Below are 22,857 nucleotides of genomic sequence, written 5' to 3'. Positions count from 1 at the left end.
CCAATTCAAGAATGCTTTGCATCTATGACACTGTGTCCTTGTTAGATGTGAAGCACCTCATAAATCAGCGATGTTACTAACTCACTGGCACTCATTCATTCAGTCACAGTTAGCCACTCTGTCCCTGGTGGACACTCACAGGCATGACACTTTGCTTTACATCTGTGACACTGAGGCGAATTCACAAAGAATGGATTGCGGCCGGTAATAGCACCCTTAACACATTGACCGCCACAGCAGGGGGCGCTAATACCCCATTCATTGCCAGGTCTTTATTCAATGGATATAGTTTTAGACTGTGACATTTGCGAGTGCTTAAAATATATCTTATATTACATCTATGGGTCTAATAACGCCGTCGGGACTCAGTGAGCTGCTTCTAGTCAACATTGCTGAGACAGATTGTTTTTTCATTTGTACATTTCCGTTTTATACCATTTTGAATAGAGTATGGTTTGGGTGTTTTTCAGTAATTCCAGGAAAAGGCGAGAAAAATGCATTCTACTGTAATCCAGTCATCACGTTGTAATTTTTCGGCTGATTATCTAATCATCCTGAAATCAACGCTAGATTATCACTATGATGTCTCCTCGTCCATACATGAAATGACCGTCGTAGCGTAGCGTAGCGGGGCACCCCCACCCCCACCACAGCCAATGGTAATAAGCACATACACCTAGTACACACAGATCGCTTTGATCGCGGTAGAAATAAATGTCAGATCAACGACCAAATTCATATATGATGTTCTTACCTTGTATCTGATGTAATACAAAAGAGATAATCCAAATATCTTATCGCAACTCCAAATAATGCTCGTGGAGGTCCACACCACACTACCGACCGTTTCACAATGACGGGCGGGCGGACGGAGTTACTGATGCCATCGTTGTATAGAAGTGGCTCGCCTGAATATTTAAACCCTGCCCGCCCGGCTCAGATCGCCTCCTAAAAGACACAAGCCCATTTTCAATGAGATGCAATAGCTCCGCCTGGCAGTAGAGGGCGGTGTTGACCGTCTGCCAGCTCAGACAGGGTCTGAAGACTATCCCAGAGGCTGCGGTTATGAATTATGAATAGATATAGCGAATAAACGATATAACAATCCCAAAATGAGTAAACTCGTTATTGGCGTTGTTCGATTGGTGGCCAATAACGAGTTAACTATTTTATGGCGCACATTGTGTTAACTGCGTGTGATTTGTGCCCGCTATGTGGTCCGCCTTAACACTTTGGATGACAGCCACGCGTTGTCGTTAGTTCATGCCGACCGTTGAGTGCCCGCCAATTTTTTTTTTATTGGCGATTTTAATTCATATTTCATCAATCGAGCCTCAGGTTAGTGTTGCAGACTCTCTCTGAGCTCAATTGGGAAGATACCGCCCCCTATCGTCTCTCCCTGTGTAACTACACCCCATTACTTTAGACTGAGGGCGGGGGGGGGGGGCAAGCCAGTTTCCTCATTTTACTTTTCCGTCGAGCCAACTGAAGAATCCATTGTGATTGCCGGCCCGGAAAACGTGTGGATTATGTATTTACAGTACCCAATGCTGAACCAATAAACGCGATCGATATTTGGAATGGCGATCAGGAATTGGCATAATCTTTTTGGATAACATCCGATCTGAGGTAAGGAATCTATTTGACCAGTCTTGGTATAATCAGAGCTATTTTCACCTATATATCAGCGTTTGCCCTATGCGTGTGTGTGGTTGTGCAAGCGATCAGGAAATGATATAATCGATATTTCAGCCCGCTTCTATAGCGTGCATAAGTACACATACTATAGATAATCTAGCGTTTATTTGAAAACGATTCATAAATAGACCGAAAAATTACAACGTTTTTGTGTATTCCAGAATATTCCAGTAAATGCCTTTTATCACAGAATCTTTATATTTTCCTTGAAAACGAGGGCTTTTCAAAATGCTATAAAACGGAAATGAAACGATTAAAAAACAATCCTTTTCGACAATGTTGACTGCAAACAAGTCATTGATAAACGACGGGCAGATTAGACACATAGCCATAATTTAAGACAGAGATTATGCGTTCACAAAGCTATCATTGAAGTGGGTGCTGGCATTTAACCACGTTTTACCATGTTAACCAGTGGACTGGAAGTGTTAAGGACCTATTCACTAAAGATATTGCACAAATGATATACTAGTGCAAACACACCCATACGGTGTTGCAGCAGAGTGCAATTTGCTCCCGATATCTGGCAGCGCAGTTGGCTCGCAGAGTATCTCAGTGCAATTTGCTCCTGATATGGTAAAATAATACAAATACTGCCCATGCAACAGTATGCATGTCCTAGGACAATGGCAGACAGAAAATGACGGACCCATAATAAACCCGAAATGAGGGAGAGGGAATCAACAGCTCTTCATTTCTATAACAGAGAGACATAGCCTAACAGTATTTTTCACCATTTGTATTTAATTTATTTTGTAATGTATAGAGCTTTCTTAATTTGTATTTCATGACACAATTGCATCCTTTGTCATTGCATGTTTGTCATGTCATCCCAAAATAAATTAGTTTGAGCCGACCTGTCCATGGTGCTGAATCTTTCACCTGGCTACAATCACTGCTGCCATGATCACCGGAGACGCTGGCCATGACACCCCTTATAAATGCACTTAGTTACCACCAACTCTCTGAGGACTTGAATAACTTCACTTTAACTGCATGTGGCAATTAGCACCGATCTTTGTGAGTTGGATTATCTTTTTGCAATGAGGCTCATTTGCATAGAAAGGGGCACATTTCCTGCCCATTACCTCATTTAAATACCCGCAAATAGCACGGACGCAATGATGACGGCAACGCAGTTAGCACGGTATTTCACCCATTGCGAGTGCTTTGTGAATAGCGAGGTTTGTTTTGGGATTATTTGCACAGAAAAAGCAGCACAATCCCATTGTGAATTCGCCCCTGTGTGTTTTCTCAGCTGTGGAGCCGCTCTACCTTGCGGTTGTAGTTGTGATCCTGTGATTTGATGTGTTTCTGGATCAGGTGGTGCTGCATAGGGATGAAGAGGTCACACGCTGCGCAGTGGGCTGCCTCCACCTTCTTCATGAAGTGTCCCATACCAAGCTCTGCAACACAGGATGTTCAGTGATGTCATAACGAGACCAAGCATTAGCTACACCATACCCAGCTCTGCAACACAGGATGTTCACAGTGATGTCACAACGAGACCAAGCATTAGCTACACCAGGGGTTCTCAAATATTTTATACCACGACCCCATTTTATTTAGGATTTCTTTTGGCGTCCCCACACTCGATGTATCGCGTAATTTCAACGTGGAAATAAGGAATATCAAAATAAAAGCACACGTTGTTGAACTTGATCGTGCATATTTATTAGAAAATGAAATTACGGGTAATGTCTTCCCCCCGCTCTGTCTCCCGTTCTTCCTCTCTCTCTCGCTCTACCGGACTGCCTGGTAGTACAAAAAAAAATCTACCAAAAACATAATAAAAAAAAAGAAAAGAAAAAGATAATGGAATTACAGCACACAACATGTTATCAATGAAATTAATGAATATTATCAACAAAAGCAACGGAATTGTTTCTCTGTATACACATTTATAAAACAAGGCATATTTAGCCAAAATATGTTGCCAGAGCATGAAAAGAAAATTCGTTCGTGTGCGCTTTGGCGGAGATCCGCCTCTACTCTGAAAATCCGGCCTCACAGAGGTATGTTGATGCGAAGGGGACAAGCTTTCTCAGCGCAGCATTACACAACACTGGGTACTTGTTCCGGACTGATATCCAGAACTTTGCGAGGGCCTGTCCAGTGAACTTGACTTTCAGTTTAGATCATTGAGTGCGTCCTGCTCAGACAGTGACCTGCTGCGTCATGGGTAATGATCAGATCTTTGATCCAGTTGTCCAAATTGTCCATGCTCTCTCCGAAATTGTTCAATGAGCCCTTCTAGTGGCTACAGATGATGGGCTTCAAAATAATCTTTTGCAACATTCAGTTCCTACAAAAAGCCATCAAGCAGGAAATACCCCAAAATCTCTGCCGATTATCCTGGAGTGCCACTAATGGAGTCTTAATCCAGCACATTTCTCTGCCAATGGGTTGTTTTTGTCTGCAAGGAAAATCTGCGCTTCTTCTCAGAGTTAAAAAAGGCAATTTAATACTCTGCCTCGAGATGGCCAATCACCGTTTCTGACAATGGTGGAAAACTCTATCAGAGTTTTTCTTTTTACCTACCCGCGAGTCACTGAGTGACACATTGAGCATATTGTAATGTACGTATGATAATAACATTAATCAGTGACGGATTGAGCATGTTGTACGTATGATAACATTAGTCAGTGACACATTGAGCATGTTGTACGTATGATAATAACATTAGTCAGTGACACATTGAGCATGTTGTACGTATGATAACATTAGTCAGTGACAGATTGAGCGTGTCATACGTATGATGATAACATTAGTCAGTGACACATTGAGCATGTCGTACGTATGATAACATTAGTCAGTGACACATTGAGCATGTTGTACGTGTCAGTGGGCAATTCAAAGGAGTACAGCATAATGCAGGGCTTCTGAAATTTTTTTAAACAGAAAAGGAGGTTGAGACTTAAAAACTAGACTTAAAAAGAAATTACATTGCAAGTCATGTCGCAATTACAATACACGGCAGAACAACAGAAATATGATATTCTGTTAGCACTAACAATGGGTTGGTGGATGGTCCAGAATTTCCCCAAGGGGATCAATAGAGAAATATGGTATCTTATGCTGGTTTTACCTCTGGTAAGGTCCTGTTTCTTCTGGACTTGGCATATGACATCGCTGGGGTTCTCCAACTGACTCTGCTCCAACGTGTACTGGTTGTTCAGGTACTCCTACAGAACACAAACACGCACTCCTCAAACACGGTTCAATACGCGTTGTGTATCGAACAAATGCAACCTTGCTGTAATCAATTAAAGTAACGTCAGACCCATTCAGGACAGCCTGCACAAGGTGCCTCGATGGATTATGAACAATAGCGAATAAAAGAAATAACTTCGTCTTCGTTTTTCGGCACTGAACCGTTGGGCCACAGAAACGAGAATTCTCGTGAACGGCAATTAATGTTTTGAGAAGAAAGAGAAATCAAACGGCAAACACTGAAAGTTGCCCCGACTACAATTAATATGGGCGATTGTTAGCCATCCTACTGTTGTTTGATGTGGAGCATTGGATTGTGGGATACACTTCATGATGGAAGTGGCAGCCATTTTGCATCTGGGCATTTTGTGGACTCCCCCCTGGACTTGAGAGAAGGCGTCTCATTTGTATGGTCTACATGCATCGTGGGGGGGGGGTCCGTGTGTGCGTGTGTCTGCATCCGTGTATGTGTGTATGTGTGTGTTCTAACCTGTACCTGCAGGAAGTCTGTATTGGGCTTGGTCAGCTGACTGGTCAGGTACTTGATGTGTTCCTTGTGGAAGCGGCTCTCGAGGTGAGTGGCCATGTCCTCCTTGTAGAACGAGTGAAACTTACACAGCGAGCAGGAAAACGTCACCCTGTGCACAACATCAGAAGCAAGTTCAGAACCTCACTATCACTATCGTCATCAATGCAAGAGACTCCAGTCTCGAATCCCGGTGTCAGCATTGCCTGCGGCTTGGACCAGTCGTCATACTATCTCAATTGGCAGAGGTAGCGGGTGGAAGTCGATGGGTGGGGATTGGACGTTGTGGACAGCGACTCCTACAGGTCAGTTGGGTGACGCCTGCACAGCAGAGACAGGAAGTAGCGGGGGCAGCGTGAGCCTCCCACGCGTTACTCCTCGCCACTAAGAGTCCTCGCTGTCTGGTGAAAAGACGAGACAGGCTGCCTCCTCATGTACCGGAGGGGACACATGATGCAAGGCTTCTATCCTCACTACAACCGACCAGTGGGGGGCATAGTCTAGCAACGTTCAAGACAGAGGAGGGGAGAATTGGCAATACAAAATTGGGATGAGAGAAAAAATAGAAAAATAAGGAGTAAAAGTGGATAAAAAGAAATTACTAATGTGTATGGGAACTGACAAAAAGGTAATGGTAAAGGTAACGCTTAAAATGTATTATTGCAGCGGCAAAAAGGCACAGTGAAAATTGTTGGGTGTGCGTAAATTATGTGCTGGTGCACTTAAATTAAAAAGTTAGGCACACTGGTGCAACCAATGTAAAAAGTTAGTCTGGAGCCCTGCCCCTGCTACACACACTCTGCAACACACACAACCTGCTACACCCCCCCTGCTGCGCGCGCACACACCCTGCTGCACACTAGGGCTGACCTTCAAAGCTTTCTTTTGCCTTCGAAGCTTCGGGGCCGAGATTCGATTTTAATTCGAAGCTTTGAGATAAAAAAATATATATATACCGGTATATATATATATATATTTTTTTTTTAATGTTGTGGGACGTGTACAGCACTTTGTTCAACTTTGTTGTTTTTAAATGTGCTCTATAAATAAAGTGGATTAGATTAATTAATTAAATTAATAATGAGTCGGGAGCTGCGCTGCCTGGGCGGCTGCTCTCCATTACACAGCCAATGACATTACATAATTATGTTGCAACCTTAGTCTATAAAGCAAAAATTATATAAATATTTATATATAGTTAATAGAGACAAAGGCAGAATTCGACTTAATTAAGCACACTTTATTAAGACATGTTTGTATATGGGTCGGGACACTGCTGCTGACTGGGTGTCTTATCAAACACAGGTAAAACGAAAAAATACTAGAGAATTGTCAGTGCTGTAAAGTTTAAACCTTTTTAAATCTTAGACAAACGAAACACTTTGCTTATATGAAATAGTGTAAGCCGTCATTTGAGGCTTTATAAAAGCAGCAAGTTGTATTCAACACAGAGGAGTTAATGAGGAATCTCCATGTGCTTGTTGTAGTTAACAAAGAGAGGCAGTTAATGAGGCGTATGACGTCCGTTGCATTGGAGGTGCAAGATTTTGCAGGTAAAAAATAAAAATTATAATATATATATATTTTTTTATATTCAAATTTTATTTTCTCATTCGAATCCCATGCCCATCAAATGAAGCTTTGAAGTATTTAAGACAGCCCTACTGCACACACACCCTGCAGCTCACACCCTGCTACACACACACCCTGCTGCACACACATCCTGCTACACACACACCCTACTGCACACACACACCCTGCTGCACACACCCTGCTGAGGTTTGCATAGTTTTTCAGCACTTCCAGGTTATTACTTTGTTCCTCTGATCTCCTTAGTTGCCCCCCCACTGTTAAGTGCCTTGGGTCTCATGAAAGGTGATATTATATAAATCTAAGAAATTATTATTATTATTGTTTGCATTGAACTCTTATGTTATTTCACTTAACACATTCAGGGCCATTGGGGCCCGTCTAATCCCACTCTGAGGCCAGATCTTCATTACAAGTTTTCACTGTGCGTGAGGTTGTTTGTAGAGCTAAATCTATATTTTATATTATTGCTATGTGTCCATTGTCATTGTCAATTGACAGTATAAACCTTCCCTTCAATATGCCATAAAGAAATAATTTTCTCATCAATACGTTCCCGTTTTATAGCATCGTGAATATGAACTATATACCGCAATGGTCTGGGGTAATTCCTGCAAAGCTAGTTATAGGGCGCTAAGCTAATAACGTTAAATCGATTGGCGTTTCGGCCCTACACAAGCGAAGAGTTAAAATTCAAAATGCATATGATCGGTATCATGTTCCATCATGAATGCATGAAAGGGGGGGGGGGGGGGGGGGGGGTCGTTTGTGATTATTGATTGACGGCATTCGTTATTGCAACATCATACGCTGACCGGGTGGATGGCTATGAGAACAAGGCCCGATCAGACTGAAATTCAGGTCAAATCGCTCTTACCTGTGGCTGGTTGGATTCCAAAAAGGATTTTCCAGTTATTTGATCGCCATCTGGTAGATCGATATGTCCATTGGCTGATGCTATATTCCTTTACTGCATATTGAATTCGGCGTCGCAAAAAGTATTCCAGGCGATCTGGTAAAACCATAGCTTTAGGCTAACAGAAAAGCTAACCCGGAGCGAAAAAATGGTGACACCCGGTCTGCAACAGGGGAAACTGCATTATCGAGACAGTGCCAATACCAGGATCTGTCGGGTACTGCACTTTCGGAGTCCCGATATGCCGTTTCCAGCCAAAATATAGCTCCGTGACATTGAGTAGGATATTAAAATGGAATAAAAGCAAAACAGAGTTTACAACGTATATATACGTGGTTGGCCTTCAAAGGATGTCGCCCAATCACGTATATATACGTGGTTGGCTGCGAATCGGTTAAAGGGGAACTATCTTATAAATAGCCTTTTCCAGTGTTTAGCACTGTTTTCTAGCAATGTGGGGTTGTATCAACACGGTCTATGTCGCAAATAAAAAAATTTGCACATTCCTCCAGTTCAGATGAGACAAGGTCCTCCCCCACTGAACCAAGCCATTCTGATTTGACTCGCTCTCTGACGTGAATAGGCACTGATCTGCCACCGCCCGCCCACAATCAACTGTGATACGTTTATATAAGCAGCGAGTGGAAATAATGCGGTTTCCCTGTCACTTCCCCAAAAGAGAGAAAAAGAGAGAGGGAGAGAGGCTCTCATACGGTGCGACTCGTCTCAGATCTCTCCTCTGTCTGTCTCTGCATTTACACACAGTCGCGAGTCTAGTCGCTCACACGCACGCGCTCTCGGAGCGATCTCTCCTCTCTATCTCTCTCGCTCTGTCTGTATCAGCACTCACGTCAACCTGTTGCAAAATATCATAGCGCACGCTCCCACGTAGGGCTGGGCGATATAACGATAACGATAAATATCACGATATATTTTAATAATCGATATCGATTTTTTTTTTTTTTTTTTTGTGACCTGCAACAGGGCAGTTTTAAAACCAGAGACAGTGGACAGACTTGTCTTTCTTGCCTGCAACTTAAAGTAATGGCTTTGCTTGTCCAAATGACAATACTGACCAAATTGAGATTTATTTTTCTCTTGTCCATTTATTTTGTTTGCTTTCTAATTTAAAATACAGTTTGAAACCGTCTGTACACAGTAGGCTATGTGTGCTAGCAGAACTAGACTCCAGTCACGAGTCACATGTGCGGTGGTTTGTCCACCAAAAAAGCGCCAAAAGATCGAAAATAAACTAGCAGAGCCAGAACTGTTCAACTCCCCTGGAGCCACAGCCAGCAGAGAAGCCGGTTTACTTTCGCTTTTAAACCAGCTGCAGCCTGAGAACTGGAGTGTGAGGGGATGTAACACTAAAGATGGCGGCAATGACAAAGAATTGCTGCAAAATAAACATGCATCTGTTGTTTATAATAATAAAAAAAAAATGTTTTCTGCCTATTTATGAATCGTTTTCAAATAAACGCTAGATTATCGATAGCATGTGTACTTATGCACGCTAGAGAAGCGAGCTGAAAAATCGAATCTCTCATTTCCAGCAGATATCAGCACACACACACACACAGGGCAAACGGTGATATCTCTGTGAAAACATCTCTGATTATCCCAAGACTGGTAAAATAGATTCCTTACCTCAGATCAGATGTTCTCCAAAAAGATTATTCCAATTCCTTATCGCCATTCCAAATATCGATCGTGTTTATTGATCCAACGCTGCATACTGGAAATATGTATTCCACGCTGTTCTGATGGTCCACAATGAGTTCGATGGGCTCGGATTACTTGCCTGAGAAGTAAAATGTGGATTCCGGATTTTTCTTTTCTCATCCATTTTCATTGAGTCCATTCCAAAAGGGTGCATTACCATCCGGGAGACGATAGGAGCGGTATTTTCCCAATGGAGCTCAGAGAGAGTTTGCAGCACTAACGTGATACTAGATTGATGAAATATGAATTGATGAAATATGAACTCAAATCGCTAATAAAAAAAATGCTATATCGCGTCGTTGGCAATAAACGGTCGGCATGAACAAACGACATATAGTGTCATTGGCATTGAAAGTGTTAATGAGTGGGCTCTCTTACAAGTTTAATTTAGATTTGGCTGGTTTGCCCCCAATCTTTTCCCCCTTCTTGAACTTGAACTTCTGCATTTGGTGCTTTTCCTGGGCCTGGGTGGGGCTCTGCTCGCCCTGAAGCTTCTTCTTCATCTGGGAGATCTCATCCTGCACGGACAGAGCTGTGGAGGACATGGGAGAGAGGAGAATTCCCAAATTCCATGAATATCTTGAGTATTTCAATCACCTAAAAAAGTGGAATCTCAACACCACGGTATGAAAGCTCCTGGTAGAAAATCATTACATTGGGTCGAACTAGGGATGGGTATTTTTTAAGAAAAATCCAGATTGATTGATCGCATGCTATACTCAAGTGATCGTGTATTACTCGTGGAGGAAAGAAAACTCAAAAATATATATCATTTTTAATCATTTTTATTATTATTTTTATTGAAACTTAATTTTGTTCATTCACATATATGTTTAATGAAACCAACAAACAGTTATAATCTTACACATACATGTGAAACAAATATGCAAAAAAATATATATTTTCATAAAAATGATTAATAATTTAAGATAGTTTTCTCATAGCCGCGAGTAGGGGTGGAACGGTTCACAAAATCTACGGTTCGGTTCGTATCACGGTTTTGGTGTCACGGTTTTTGGTTCGGTATACGTTGTTTTTCATTAAAATTTTTAAATGTAACACTCCAAAAATACCATACATCAGCATGAGATATATAGCCTAAAAATAATCCTACTTTTCAGTTATTCTCAAGGACGTAGTCATTCAAAAACTGAAAGAATGAGGCAGTTTGACATCAGGCACATTATTTTGACAGTGACGGTTAGAGCTAGGAGAGAGAGGGGAGGCATTGCTGATTTAAACATGCTTCTCATTTATTTGGTAAAAAAAAAAAGGTTTACCTTTAATAATGTTTGGCACCCAAAGACCAAACTGACTGAAAAATATAGGCAACATTTGTCAAATTATCAACTTAGTGCAAACAAACAAAATAATTAAACCTTTCTATTTTTGTGGCCACATTATAGACAAAGCCCATCAACATAAAGTATGCATATGCTCAACCAGCACTAGACTTTATCAAAAAGGAAAAGTCAGTGTTATTTAAAATAAATAAATCATGTGTACTAAATATATATTTACTTTTTAATTGCATGAAACATTATGAAGTATTCTCTTATGCCGCTTTTCACTGCATGGTACCTAATCGACTCGCTTTTGGTTTTTGAGTGTTGGATGCTGTATTTGAAGTGACGTCACACAAGGAAGTAAATAGTCAAAGTAACACTGCGTTGGAAGGAGAAGCCCTGATGGTATAATATAAACCAACAGCCAATAAATGTGAAGTTATCTTTGAACCTCTGTTGTCAAGCCTCGTCACCATATCCCCCCCTTCCTTACTAATGGAACTGGTGTCGTGGAGTCACTTCGCTGTGAGCGTTTCCACGGTTAGCTTGCGGCTAACGTAACATTAGCCTAGCTTGCGGCTAACGTTATAACCGAACAATACACACATGCCCCGAACCGTGGAGGTCGTACCGAACGGTGTACGGTTAGAATGCGAACCGTTCCACCCCTAGCCGCGAGTAATCGATTAATCGATTACCCACACCCATCCCTAGGTCGAACACCATTACATGTTACTGACATAGTTTAAAGCCTGCTTATAGGTTAGCTAAATATTTTAAGTTAGTATTATGTAAGTATTTAAGTTGTCAATAGGGAGGTGTAGTCTGGCGTCACTGGTTGTTCCACCCGTATTATAGGGATTCATCATTAGGAAAATGGATTATCGGCTATTGTAACAATTCTGCCGCATGGAAATTGACAAGCTTCCATTTTTGCACAAAATGAGTTCCCTTCTACCACTAACATTATTGTTTAAGAATTGTTTGTTGAAATAAGGTAGTTATAAGGTTTTTAATTTGTCGTAAAAAAAAGAGAACTACATTTACCAGTAGGCAGCCCGTTGTTAGGCTGTCGCCTAATCTACGTCATGGCAAACTGATACCAAGCTAGCTAGCTAGCTAACGTTAATGTTAGCCCGCTAAATGTACTAGACATTAGTAATGTCTACTGTCGTGAACCATTTTAAATTGGGGCATGTAGAGGAGTTTCGGGAACGAGTAAAATGTGCAGGTCCTCTTCTCAGACCTGTGGGGCAACGCACTGCACGCATAATGCCGGCTAGCAAGCTAGCTAGCTACACGTCACGGCCCGCTGATACCACGATAGCTAACTAAGTTAACGTTACAAGCTCAAAAAACTCATAACTACTAATGTCGTGTCCATAAGTACCCTGGCAGAATACTTTGTTTGTGATACTTTTTTTTTTTTTTAAATGGTGGTTGGCTATAAACTGGGTGAACCAGATTCAGGGTCAGTTATTTTCCCATTGTACGAATTGTTAAGCTTATCAAATGTAAGGGAAATCTGATCCTAGGTCTGCGAGTAAAGCCAGAAGTCTATGCTGTGGGACATCAGTCAGCAGCGCCAAAATGGCAGTGTAGTTCCTCAGTGAACGAAAACATAAAAGTTTATTTTGCTACCTTTACGATTAATTGCGAATATTTTCATGCTGAGCTATAGATTGTGGATGAATACGCACAGAAAGGTACACCATGCCAATGTTCATGCTTTATTTCTTTTAAACAAGCCGATTTAGAAATGGGCAAATACATTAAGTGGAACAGAGGGTGGAACAGGAAAAAACGAAAATGATGTAACCACTACACCTCCCTATTCAAAGTCAAAAGTCAAAGTCAAAGATTTTTATTGCCATGCTATTGGCTATTTGTTGACCCAAGAGGAGGCAGCCTCTCACTCAGGCCATGGTTACACTGGGTTTTTTGTTTTTGTTGCTGAATGATTACGTTTGCATGTCCAAGTTAAAAAGAAACGCAGTTTTGGCAGGAAAACGCGTTCCCCTAGCGGGAACGCTGAAAAGGTGTTTTCGTTTTGGAAACTCGCCGACAATGGTGCCATGTAATCTGCACAAGCCGGATACGGAGCTGTTCTGCCCAATGCCCATGCGCAGTAGAGACCTGCACGGTTATTTCCAGTGTTTACAGCAGAGCTGTCCCAAGTAGCTGCGGCTACCATGTGTTGTCAAGTTATTGTTATAAGGAGCCCAGTCCAAGCTACAACAGTCTGCATTCCCTTAACAATTGTTTGTATTGAGCCGTATTGTACCCATTCTGCAATCTGTTAAATAAAGTTTACATCCATTCATTCTGCTAGCATTAATGTTACCAAGCTGCTAGCCACAATGCTATACTGTTATAATGGCATATCCCAATCACGTTAGCACGTAAGCTAACAAAATCGGCGCTATTTTTGTGAGACTAAACTCCGCTCTTGGTGGTCAATTGTGTTGATGTTAGTTTTGTTTCATCAACAAATGAGGCAGAACACACAGTGTATGTATCCGTTTTTGTTTATTGCACTTTATTTCTTGCTGAAAAATAAATGCTATGTGGCTAAATGGCTCATGCGAGGTATAAAGATGGTGATTTTTTTGAGATTTTGAGCAGGATGTGGAGTGACTCATTTAACCTTTCTGATTGGTTGAAAATGGCCTTCATGTTTGAACTGCATCGCCACCTACTGCTTTGGCATTGTACTACATGTATAAACATCACTCTGTGGTCAGGAGACAAAACAATGTCTAACTTGCCTGCCATTACATAGCGTTCTGAAAAGCGAAAACTGAAACTGGCCATAGTGTAACCGCAGCGTCAGTGTTTGTCCATTCAGCTAAAAACAACACCAGAGCTAAACACAACACCCCAAGCTAATCACAACACCCGAGCTAAACACAACACCCCAAGCTAATCACTACACCCGAGCTAAACACAACACCCCAAGCTAATCACAACACCAGAGCTAAACACAACAAGCTAATCACAACACCCCAAGCTAATCACAACACCCCAAGCTAAACACAACACCCCAAGCTAATCACAATGAGCTAATCACAACACCCAGAGCTAAAGACAACACCCAGAGCTAAACACAACGAGCTAATCACAACACCCAGAGATAAACACAACACCCAGAGCTAAACACAACAAATGTCCAGAGTTTGGACTAAACAATTTGAAATTCTGCGAGTCCTGAAACAGGCTTGATATTAGATGATCAATATATCCGAACATAATGAGGACCAATAGCAGCATACCTTTCTCTCCCTCTGCTGCAGGTTCAGCTGCCTGGAAGAAAAAACATTCACCAAAGATGTTACAAATTTGAACCGACAGCATCGTTTACAGAGGCAACAAGAAAGACTGCCAGCTAAAGAGATTCTAGTCTTATGGTGCTATAGATGACATTCAGCCACTAGATGTCGCACCAGCATGTCCTTTATCCAATCAGGTGTCCAATGTGGGGGTTAAGGGAAGTAGGCGGGGGATACATGCCTGTATCAACAATACTTTTTGCACCGGCAAAGATGTTTTAAATGATAAATTCATTAATAAATGGGGGGGGGGGGTACTTTTATTCCAAGCTCTGTGGATGTATTTCTTTTTTTTTATATATAAATTATTACTCTACATAAAAAAAATTATCTATAGCACCTTTAACCATTTTTTATATATTCTGGTTCATGATTTCAGTGTCTTGCAATATTGTGAAATGATGAATGTCTTGATAGAAACAGTGGGTTCTTCAGCAGAGACAAAGCACAGTGGGTTCAGCAGAGACAAAGCACAGTGGATTCAGCAGAGACAAAGCACAGTGGATTCAGCAGAGACAAAGCACAGTGGATTCAGCAGAGACAAAGCACAGTGGGTTCAGCAGAGACAACAACTCACGGCAGCAGGACTCGTTGCTTCTTTGGCGTCTCCATTCTTCTCCGCTGGCTCTGTTGATAAAATACAGATTCACATCACATGGGGTAGGTAGAGCAGTCGTCTGGTAATCCGGAGGTTCCCGGTTCGATTCCCGCTCCACCCGGGCAGCGTGTCTAAGTGTCCTTGAGCAAGACACTTAACCCCCAACTGCCCCCGATGAGCAGGTTGGCACCTTGCATGATTGCCTCTCTGTCGGTGTGTGAATGTGAGTGAATGGGTAAAATGTAGAGTTGTTCCGATACCGATACCAGTATCGGAAATGCCGCCGATACTGCCTAAAATGCTGGTATCGGTATCGGCGAGTACCCTCTAATGTTGCGCTCCGATACCATATGACGTAATTTATCAACAACACTGCGGACGTTGGGCTCTGTAGATACTTTATATACTCATACTTCGCTGGGTGAGCATTATAAAACAAACGTGTGCTTAATCGACCGTGAATTAAAGTGTCAATTGCCATTAACAGCAGAGCAGATACTTTCTTAAAATGCCATTGTCCCGACAGCGCTGTTGACGGGGAGCTCTGATGAGTTCGCTTGGTGGCTGGTGTTATTAGCATTGAACAGCTAACCGAAAGCTAGCTTTGACGTTACCTTGGCTAAAGTTGGGGCTATTAATAATCCAGCAATAATGACTGCAGATCTGCAAGCAAAGTACAGCAAGTTGGCAAAGGAGTATTCCAAGTTAAATCACAATGTCACCGGCAGTAACGTTACAGTCTTTCCATATAGCGGTAGCTCATGCTAGCTAACCTAGCTCACGGTAACGTTGTCATTGCACAATTGCACGTCGCGTACACAATTAATGACATGTTGCGGACAGCCATATCGGCGACAATGTTTAGCTTTTAGTGCCAAATGATAAGAGTCTGAGTCGGAGTCTCAAAAGAGAATGTTGAATATTTATTGTGCAAAAATCACAACAACAGAGCCTCTGGTACTAAACGGAGCCTTCTTGTGGAAGCAAGTGCAGCAACGAATAATGTCCTTGTGGAACTAATGTGCCAACAACCTTTCCGTGGGTGAACTCATTGAGATAGTTTTCAATTACTGATACTAATACTAATCTATACAATCACCTGTTGTTGAATAAATAGCATTACTTTATAGTTATTACTAAAAAACAGTATATATAAAACAGTAGCTGTATTTAAAAAAAAAAACGTTTTATAATTTATATAATATTTTTTTTATTTTTTTAATGTATGCACTGGTATCGGATAAGTATCGGTATCGGCCGATACCCAAAGCTTAGGTATCGGAATCGGATCGGAAAGGAAAAAATGGTATCGGAACATCTCTAGTAAAATGTGAAGCACTTTGGATAAAAGAGATCTATAAATGCAGCCATTTACCATTTACATCCACCAGCATAATAGTGTATCATCTTTGTGTGGGTTACAGGGGGAAACAGAACGGGACGCTCATAGAGCAACACCTTTTCAATGGGAAAGATGGTTACTTTTCCCCCCCTTTAATCCGATGATTTAAATCACAAGTTGAGGCCCCGTATAGGCCAATCTGGGTCTCTTGCCTCTACTCGGCACCTTTATATACACTTTCTGTCATGGTCAATGTTTTAATTTGTACTGTTTTGCTGAAATGGTAAAAAAAAAAAAATCCAGATTACGCCCGCTCTACATGCCAAGCCACCATCGCCCCCAGCGAGAAGCCGGCGGTGTACCCGTCGACTAGAAACACGAGGAGAGTGTACGTACCTTCGGTGGCTTCCGTCCCGGTGGTCTCCGTCTTGTTAATCTTGGACTCTGGTTCGTCGGCGGAGGTCTTCAGAAGCTTCCTCTTCTTCATGTTCCGCTGAGGTTGCCCTGACTTTTTGTTGACTGAAAACTTTATTTTGACACAATCGTAGGACAAACATTTGAAAAACAACAATAACAGTGTCAACACGCTGGAAAATGTGCAAAAATGGATAAAACACAATAAAGCCAAGGCTTGTTTCCATTGTGGTCCATGAAGACACAAAAACACGAATGGACATGTACACTAGACAGGACACCCTAAAAATAAGTACAATAACACCTAACCTGGAAACTCATACAGTCAACTAATGTTAAAAGAAAATCTGCAAACCCTTAAAAGCAACTCATGATAAAGAGATAAAAGCCAAGTTATGATAAAAAAGATAAAAACCATATTAAGACCAATTTGAGTTGCTGCTGAGCCATGTTTTTAGGGCGGATTTAAATCCAAGAGGGGAGTTCAGGAGTTTTATGAATGTTGGAAGGGCATTCCACATTACAGTAGCCGAGTAAAAAAAAAATGCATCTTTCCCCATGCATGTCCTGACTCTCGGCGGGACCAGGTCCGTGGGGCTTCCTCTTGTGGCGTGTTTGTGGACATCTCCTACTTTATTAAAATAATTTACTAGGTACTTGGGGACCGTTTCTTTCAGTACTTTAAAAACCAGTAGCATTTTAAGCTGGTGTACCCTTTCCTCAACCCTAAGCCATCCCAGACTGCTAAAGTGGGCTGGCGTTAGGTGAGTCCTAAAGTGAAGGTTGTGCAGGAGTCTCACTAGTTTGTTCTGGGAGGTCTGGAGCTTTGTCTTCATTTGTTTGGATATGTTGCTGTACCATGAAGTGCAAGCATAGTCAAAGTGACATTGGATGAGGGCTCCAGCTAGGGTCCTCAGAGCGTTCCTATTTATGAACGAGGAAATTCTAAATAAAATTTTGGTTTTTTGATTGACCATAGTAATCACTTTTTGTGCCATTCTTTCGTTAGAAAGTTTGTTATTTAAAATAAAGGCCAGGTAGGTGACCTCCTCTTTATCCTCAATAATGTTTTCACCTACTCTAATTTTAAAACCCTGGGATTTCTTTAGGTTGACGTTTGACCCAAAGAGTACCCACAGGCAGCACAGCGACTCATAACATGAATGTCTATGGTGCATGTACTATTGAAATAACCATAGCTTGCTCAATTTTCAACCGATTTTCAAATGGTTTGGTTTGTTATAAACGTCAGAGATGTAGTTATCATACTTATAATGGACTTTCATATGAAAATTATTTCAACATGTCCAAGGATCCTGAATCATAGCCACGTTAACGTTTATAATAAACCAATCCGTTTGTAAATCGGTTGAATATTTAGCAAGATATGGTTATTTCAATAGTACATGCACCATAGACATTCATGTCATGAGGGGGCGTGCTGCCTGTGACAAGATGGCCACCGGTTAACTACACTGGAGACTCCGCCTTGCACCATCTAGTTATATATATCTATGCTCAATACCAACACATACACTGACCCAACAATAAAGGCCACTTTCATCATAGACCATGAATAAGAACTTAGTTCCAGACCAGTCTCATGAGATCTCTCCTTTTGGAAAAGTAACGCTAGCCTAGGACTAGGCTTAATCCACAGTCCTGTGACATATAATCATATGACCCACCAGCTTCCTGTTCTTCCAGTAGACAGAAGCCAGAACTATTGTTACCATGTGTCAACGTCAAATAATCAGACTGCTGCCTTAAAACGTGACAAGATATACATAGAACTAGTCGGCCTGGCCGATTAATTAGGCCGATGTATGGCATTTTGAAATAATGGGCCGATAACTGTGCACACGTTTGCCATTTAACTAAAATATTAGTGCTCCCTTGTGGAAAGAGTTGAGAAGACACACAGCTAAAGAGCTGCTGCCTCAGACACTCCCCCTTCTATCATCCAAGAGTAAAATACTACTTTTCATTTTGTTTGATACATTTGTTGATTTAGAATAACGAGTGCAGATCCACAAAAGAAAATAATTTCAAGAATTTGTTAGAGTCTCATTTGTGGTTTTGCCAGTCCGGTCTATGAGTTTAAACCGGTTTGATTTTATGTGAACTGACGAAACCTTCCGTATCAACAGTCTATGAATGCTACTCGAAGTGGGCAACATTTTGTTGGCAATTTGGAAATGCATAAACACAAAGCATTGTTTTATATTTTAGATAACACTATCTATTCCAACGCAACAATCTTTTCATAGACCACCGCAACACTTCTGGTATTATGCAATCATGGGAGAGAGAGCGGGGGGAGAAAATGAATGAATGTGGATGAGAGCCTTGACATTAAGTGGTTGTAGCTACGGCTGTGGGGGTGGTGGAGACATGATCTTGTATACGCCAGAGTCGCCTGCGATAGTCACTTTTCCACACCTACTCCAGCATTCACAGATCAATAAACCTAGATCTCTGGACAATCCAGAGACTCCGTGGGCAATCTGTGAATGAGGAGTTCAGGAGTAGGTGTGGAAAGGGGACTATAGCTCGGCAGAGAAAGTGCCGATCGACTTGGGATTGGTCGCTCCGCGTTCGGGAGACTACGTATAAACGTCTATTGGATCATGTCTCCCGCACCCCCACAGCCGTCGCTACAACCAGTTAATGTCAAGGCTCTCATCCACATTCATTCATTTTCTCCCCCCGCTATCTCTCCCATGAGCTCAATGTAACGCAGAAGTGTAGTGGTCTATGGTAATGTAAATCCTCTCCAGTCCACCGTTTGTCTTCCTGCTGGTTCACACACACTTTATGGGATTTCAGAGAGAGGCTTCTGTATCAGTGGCTAAAAAACAAGTACTTTTAGTGGATGTACAATACTTGATCAATTTAAATAGGGTATCTGCAGGTTTCAACAAATTGAATTGAGCTAAATCGAAGTCCAATTTCACAACCATACTAGCAAAAGAAAAGAAAAGCACTTGCGGACAATTTGTGTTACATACTAGCTCTCACCAGACCCACAAAAACAGTTCATATATTTCATATGATTTCATCTCAACACTGCCAGGCTGCCCCCCAAAAATGTTTATACTTGTGCAAAAGAAATGGAAGACTTTTTAATACCTTTTAAGGCCTTGAATTGAGAATTATGAATTTAATACTTTTTAATACCCCACAGATACCCTGTTAATATATGAATGAACGCTGGTGAAAGAAGTGAGCTCAGTTGTCCTGGTCGTGGTGCTGCTACTCTCATTCCCAGGCTCTCATTATGTTCCACCCAGGAGCGGCTGAGTCACGTGCGACACCTAGTGGTACAACTCTATTACCGGTTTGGTCTTTGGCTTAATATCAAACCGGTTTGAACATTTGTATAAATTGGCCCAATCCTATTTGACAGTAATATAATTAAGAGAAAACCCTACATGTGACATCTTCCATTTGTATATCGTAACTTTAATACCTATATGACATTTGTGGTGAAATAACTATAATTTTTTGGATTAATATGAATTTAAATCCACACCATAAGCCATTTTACATGCCCACAGTCTTCCTCCCACAGGCATCCCCATCCTTATCACTAGCAGTAGCCTTATTCCAGGGATGACCAGAGCGGGAGCAGATAAAATAAATTAAATCACTAAATTAAATCCAAAAGGGGAACTCTGTGGCAGACCACACCAGATGGAGGTCAGTGATGCTGAAAAGGCAATTCTGACCACAATCAACAAGGCCTGGCCGTTGACAGAGAGGAGTACGTGGTACATGTGAAAGTAGAGATCATAATACGGTCATAATACGAGTTCCTACAGGTGGCCTATTAGCGTGTTAGCGTTTGCTAGTTGGCTGAAGGGGTAAAAGATGGGGACTTGACCGGTGTCACCGTGCTCAGTGTTGGGGGACGGACTCATCTGGCTGGAGGTACTTACTCGGTTGAGGGGTCTCTTGTTGCCTCGCTGGCGGCCAGCCCCCGGGCCCCCTCCAAAGTGCCTCCCAGGGAAGTCATGTTGCCCCTGGGCGGAACCCTGGTGGAAACCCCCGCTCTCGGGGTACAAGCGGCTGGACTGGAGGGATGGGTACTTGTTGCCCCTGCCACCTCCTGGAGAGAGGCCGTGGTGGGAGTGACCACCGCTGCCACCTCCTCCTCCCCCCTTGGGAGTGGGGTCAGACCTGCGGTTTCCAAACCCTCCTTCGGTTCCCCGGCCCCTGGCGCCTCCACCCCTCCTAGGGGAGCGTCGGTTCGCTCCGGACCAGCCTCCTCCTCCTGAACCTCCTCCTCCCGAACCTCCTCCCGAGCCGCCTCCCGAGCCTCCTCCCGAGCCTCCTCCCAGGCCACTGCCGAAGGACTCCCTCATCTGTCGCATTTTAGTGGCCCCGAAGAACGAGGAGGGGCTGTCGTAGCCTCCCCCGCCTCCTCCCATCCCAAACCCCCCTCCGAAGCCTGAGCCTCCTCGCTGACCCAGCAGCATGCTGTCTTCCCCCCGGCCATCGCCGTAGCCATAGCTACCACTGCTGCCGCCGCTAGATCTGTAGAGATCGTGGGAGGAGGTGAGAGAGGGGCGCGAGTCGAACGACTCGTACTGCTCAAACCTGTGGAAGGGAGGGAGTAAGGGAAAGGGGGTGGCAGAGGAGAGCAGAGAATGAGTGGGGAGGGAGGTGGTCAGGCGTGGATTTCTCCTCCCCCCTGCGCCTCCTCCTCCTCCTCCTCCGTGGTCTCGCTCTCTCCCCCCCGGTTCTTTTTCTTTCACTCCCATCTTTTTAGTTCACGATGAGCCACATCGGTAAGATAGTCATTTTGTTCACAATCGAGAACCAGTTTAAGGTCCGGATGTGATGATCCGTAGCACAGTAATGCTGTTCTCTGTGGCCATTTGGCTTACAAACTTGATTTAGGTTCCCCCCGCAACTCAACCAAACACACCCATTCCCTCTGCTCAAAGGGCGACAGGTAGCCAGGCGACGAGGAGAGACAGACTTTCCTTTACTCTCCAGGTTAAGAGATGGACTGTAAAGGGGGGGTACATCTATCACACGGAGAAATAGACAAGAGCAATGAGTGATGTCTTAAGACCGATCCCTGATGTGTCTCGGATCATACTTCAATATGCAGGAGAGGGGAGCATTAACCGCAGCTTCTTCTCAAAGGTAGAGGAGTGTCTTCCTTTGTATACCTACAGGAAAGAGCCTCCAACAATAATGCTTAACAAAGTATTGCCATTGGAAGGCCTCACCCCCCGAATGTAACCTAGCACGAGGTGATAGGGTGAGGCTACATGAGGCTACATGAGATGAGAAACAAACAGGTACAACACTTTTTTTTGGGTCAACCCCCCCCCCCCCAGCTGACTTCCATCATGTTCCATAGCCCCCCCCTCAACCACCTACACCCAATGGGGATTGAATGTCCAACTCTCAATGATTAATTTCGGTTTATCGTGGGTTTATCTATGAGATTCTCAGCCGTTAATGTTTCTATTTGGCTCAGTGGTGTGTGTCAAATGAAGGCTTCAAACAATGTGTAGGGACCCAATAAAATCTTCATTATTTAAAAATGTTCCTGGATTCCGATTTGTACCCATTTAATTTTTGTTTACATTAGAGCAAACCTTTTCCTTTGCTAAAATGTGACACTGTTTCTGAATTGGGATTGATTGTGCTCACGGCACGTAGGCACCTCTTTGGTTCCAATCAAGTTGTTGTCCCTAAAACTATGATAGATTAAATAAACTAGTGCCCCCTTTTTAGCATCTCAACGGCCCCCTTTCAACAATTCTGCACCCAACCCTAGTTCTTCCGACCTGCACTTTCAAAAGGTCTAAGGCTTGTAGAGCTTGACATGCCTGGGGGAAATCCACACCCTTACCTGAACAAACAGAGAAAACAGGACTGGGATGTATGACAGGGCGACATGAAAAGCTGTACGGTCCACTGGCCACATCGGGAGTTAAAAGAAAGGAGTAACATGCCGGTAAATTGTGTTAAAGGAACACGGAAACATTTGAGGAAATTAGCTTACCGTCTTCTCCAGAGAGAGACAAGAAGATGGATACCAGTTTCCTCTCTGTGCGTTCAGTTGAAAGCTATCTGGCTGCACGTTAGCCTAGCACAGCACAATGAATGGAAGCGGACAGTGCCGGTTAGCCTTCGGGAGAGGTGTTAGTTGGACAATGCCTAGGATAACCGGCACTGTCCGCTTCTCCAGTCTGGAGAA

The 22,857-nt window shown here is 42.8% G+C and overlaps 1 protein-coding gene across 2 annotated transcripts in view; it reads right to left on the bottom strand.

Moving 5' to 3' along the window:
* The window catches only part of LOC311232461 (uncharacterized protein), a 66,817-nt gene that overhangs the window by 11,337 nt on the left and 32,623 nt on the right, over positions 1-22,857 (bottom strand). The window contains exons 3-10 of one of the 2 annotated variants that reach the window (XM_084319269.1): positions 20,576-21,236; positions 16,617-16,746; positions 14,858-14,907; positions 14,224-14,254; positions 10,044-10,197; positions 5,402-5,549; positions 4,787-4,883; positions 2,974-3,104 (exon numbers count right to left, since the gene is read on the bottom strand). In XM_084319269.1, coding sequence (XP_084175395.1) covers positions 2,974-3,104; positions 4,787-4,883; positions 5,402-5,549; positions 10,044-10,197; positions 14,224-14,254; positions 14,858-14,907; positions 16,617-16,746; positions 20,576-21,236 — 1,402 coding nt within the window. The remainder of the gene's footprint in view (positions 1-2,973; positions 3,105-4,786; positions 4,884-5,401; positions 5,550-10,043; positions 10,198-14,223; positions 14,255-14,857; positions 14,908-16,616; positions 16,747-20,575; positions 21,237-22,857) is intronic. The other variant, XM_084319270.1, reaches the window with a different exon arrangement.

Source organism: Notolepis coatsorum (assembly GCF_963971535.1).
Source record: "Notolepis coatsorum genome assembly, chromosome: 7".
In the NCBI taxonomy this organism is placed as follows: domain Eukaryota; kingdom Metazoa; phylum Chordata; class Actinopteri; order Aulopiformes; family Paralepididae; genus Notolepis; species Notolepis coatsorum.
The sequence above is the reverse complement of the archived record's forward strand: the minus strand, read 5'-3'. Positions and strand labels throughout refer to the sequence as shown.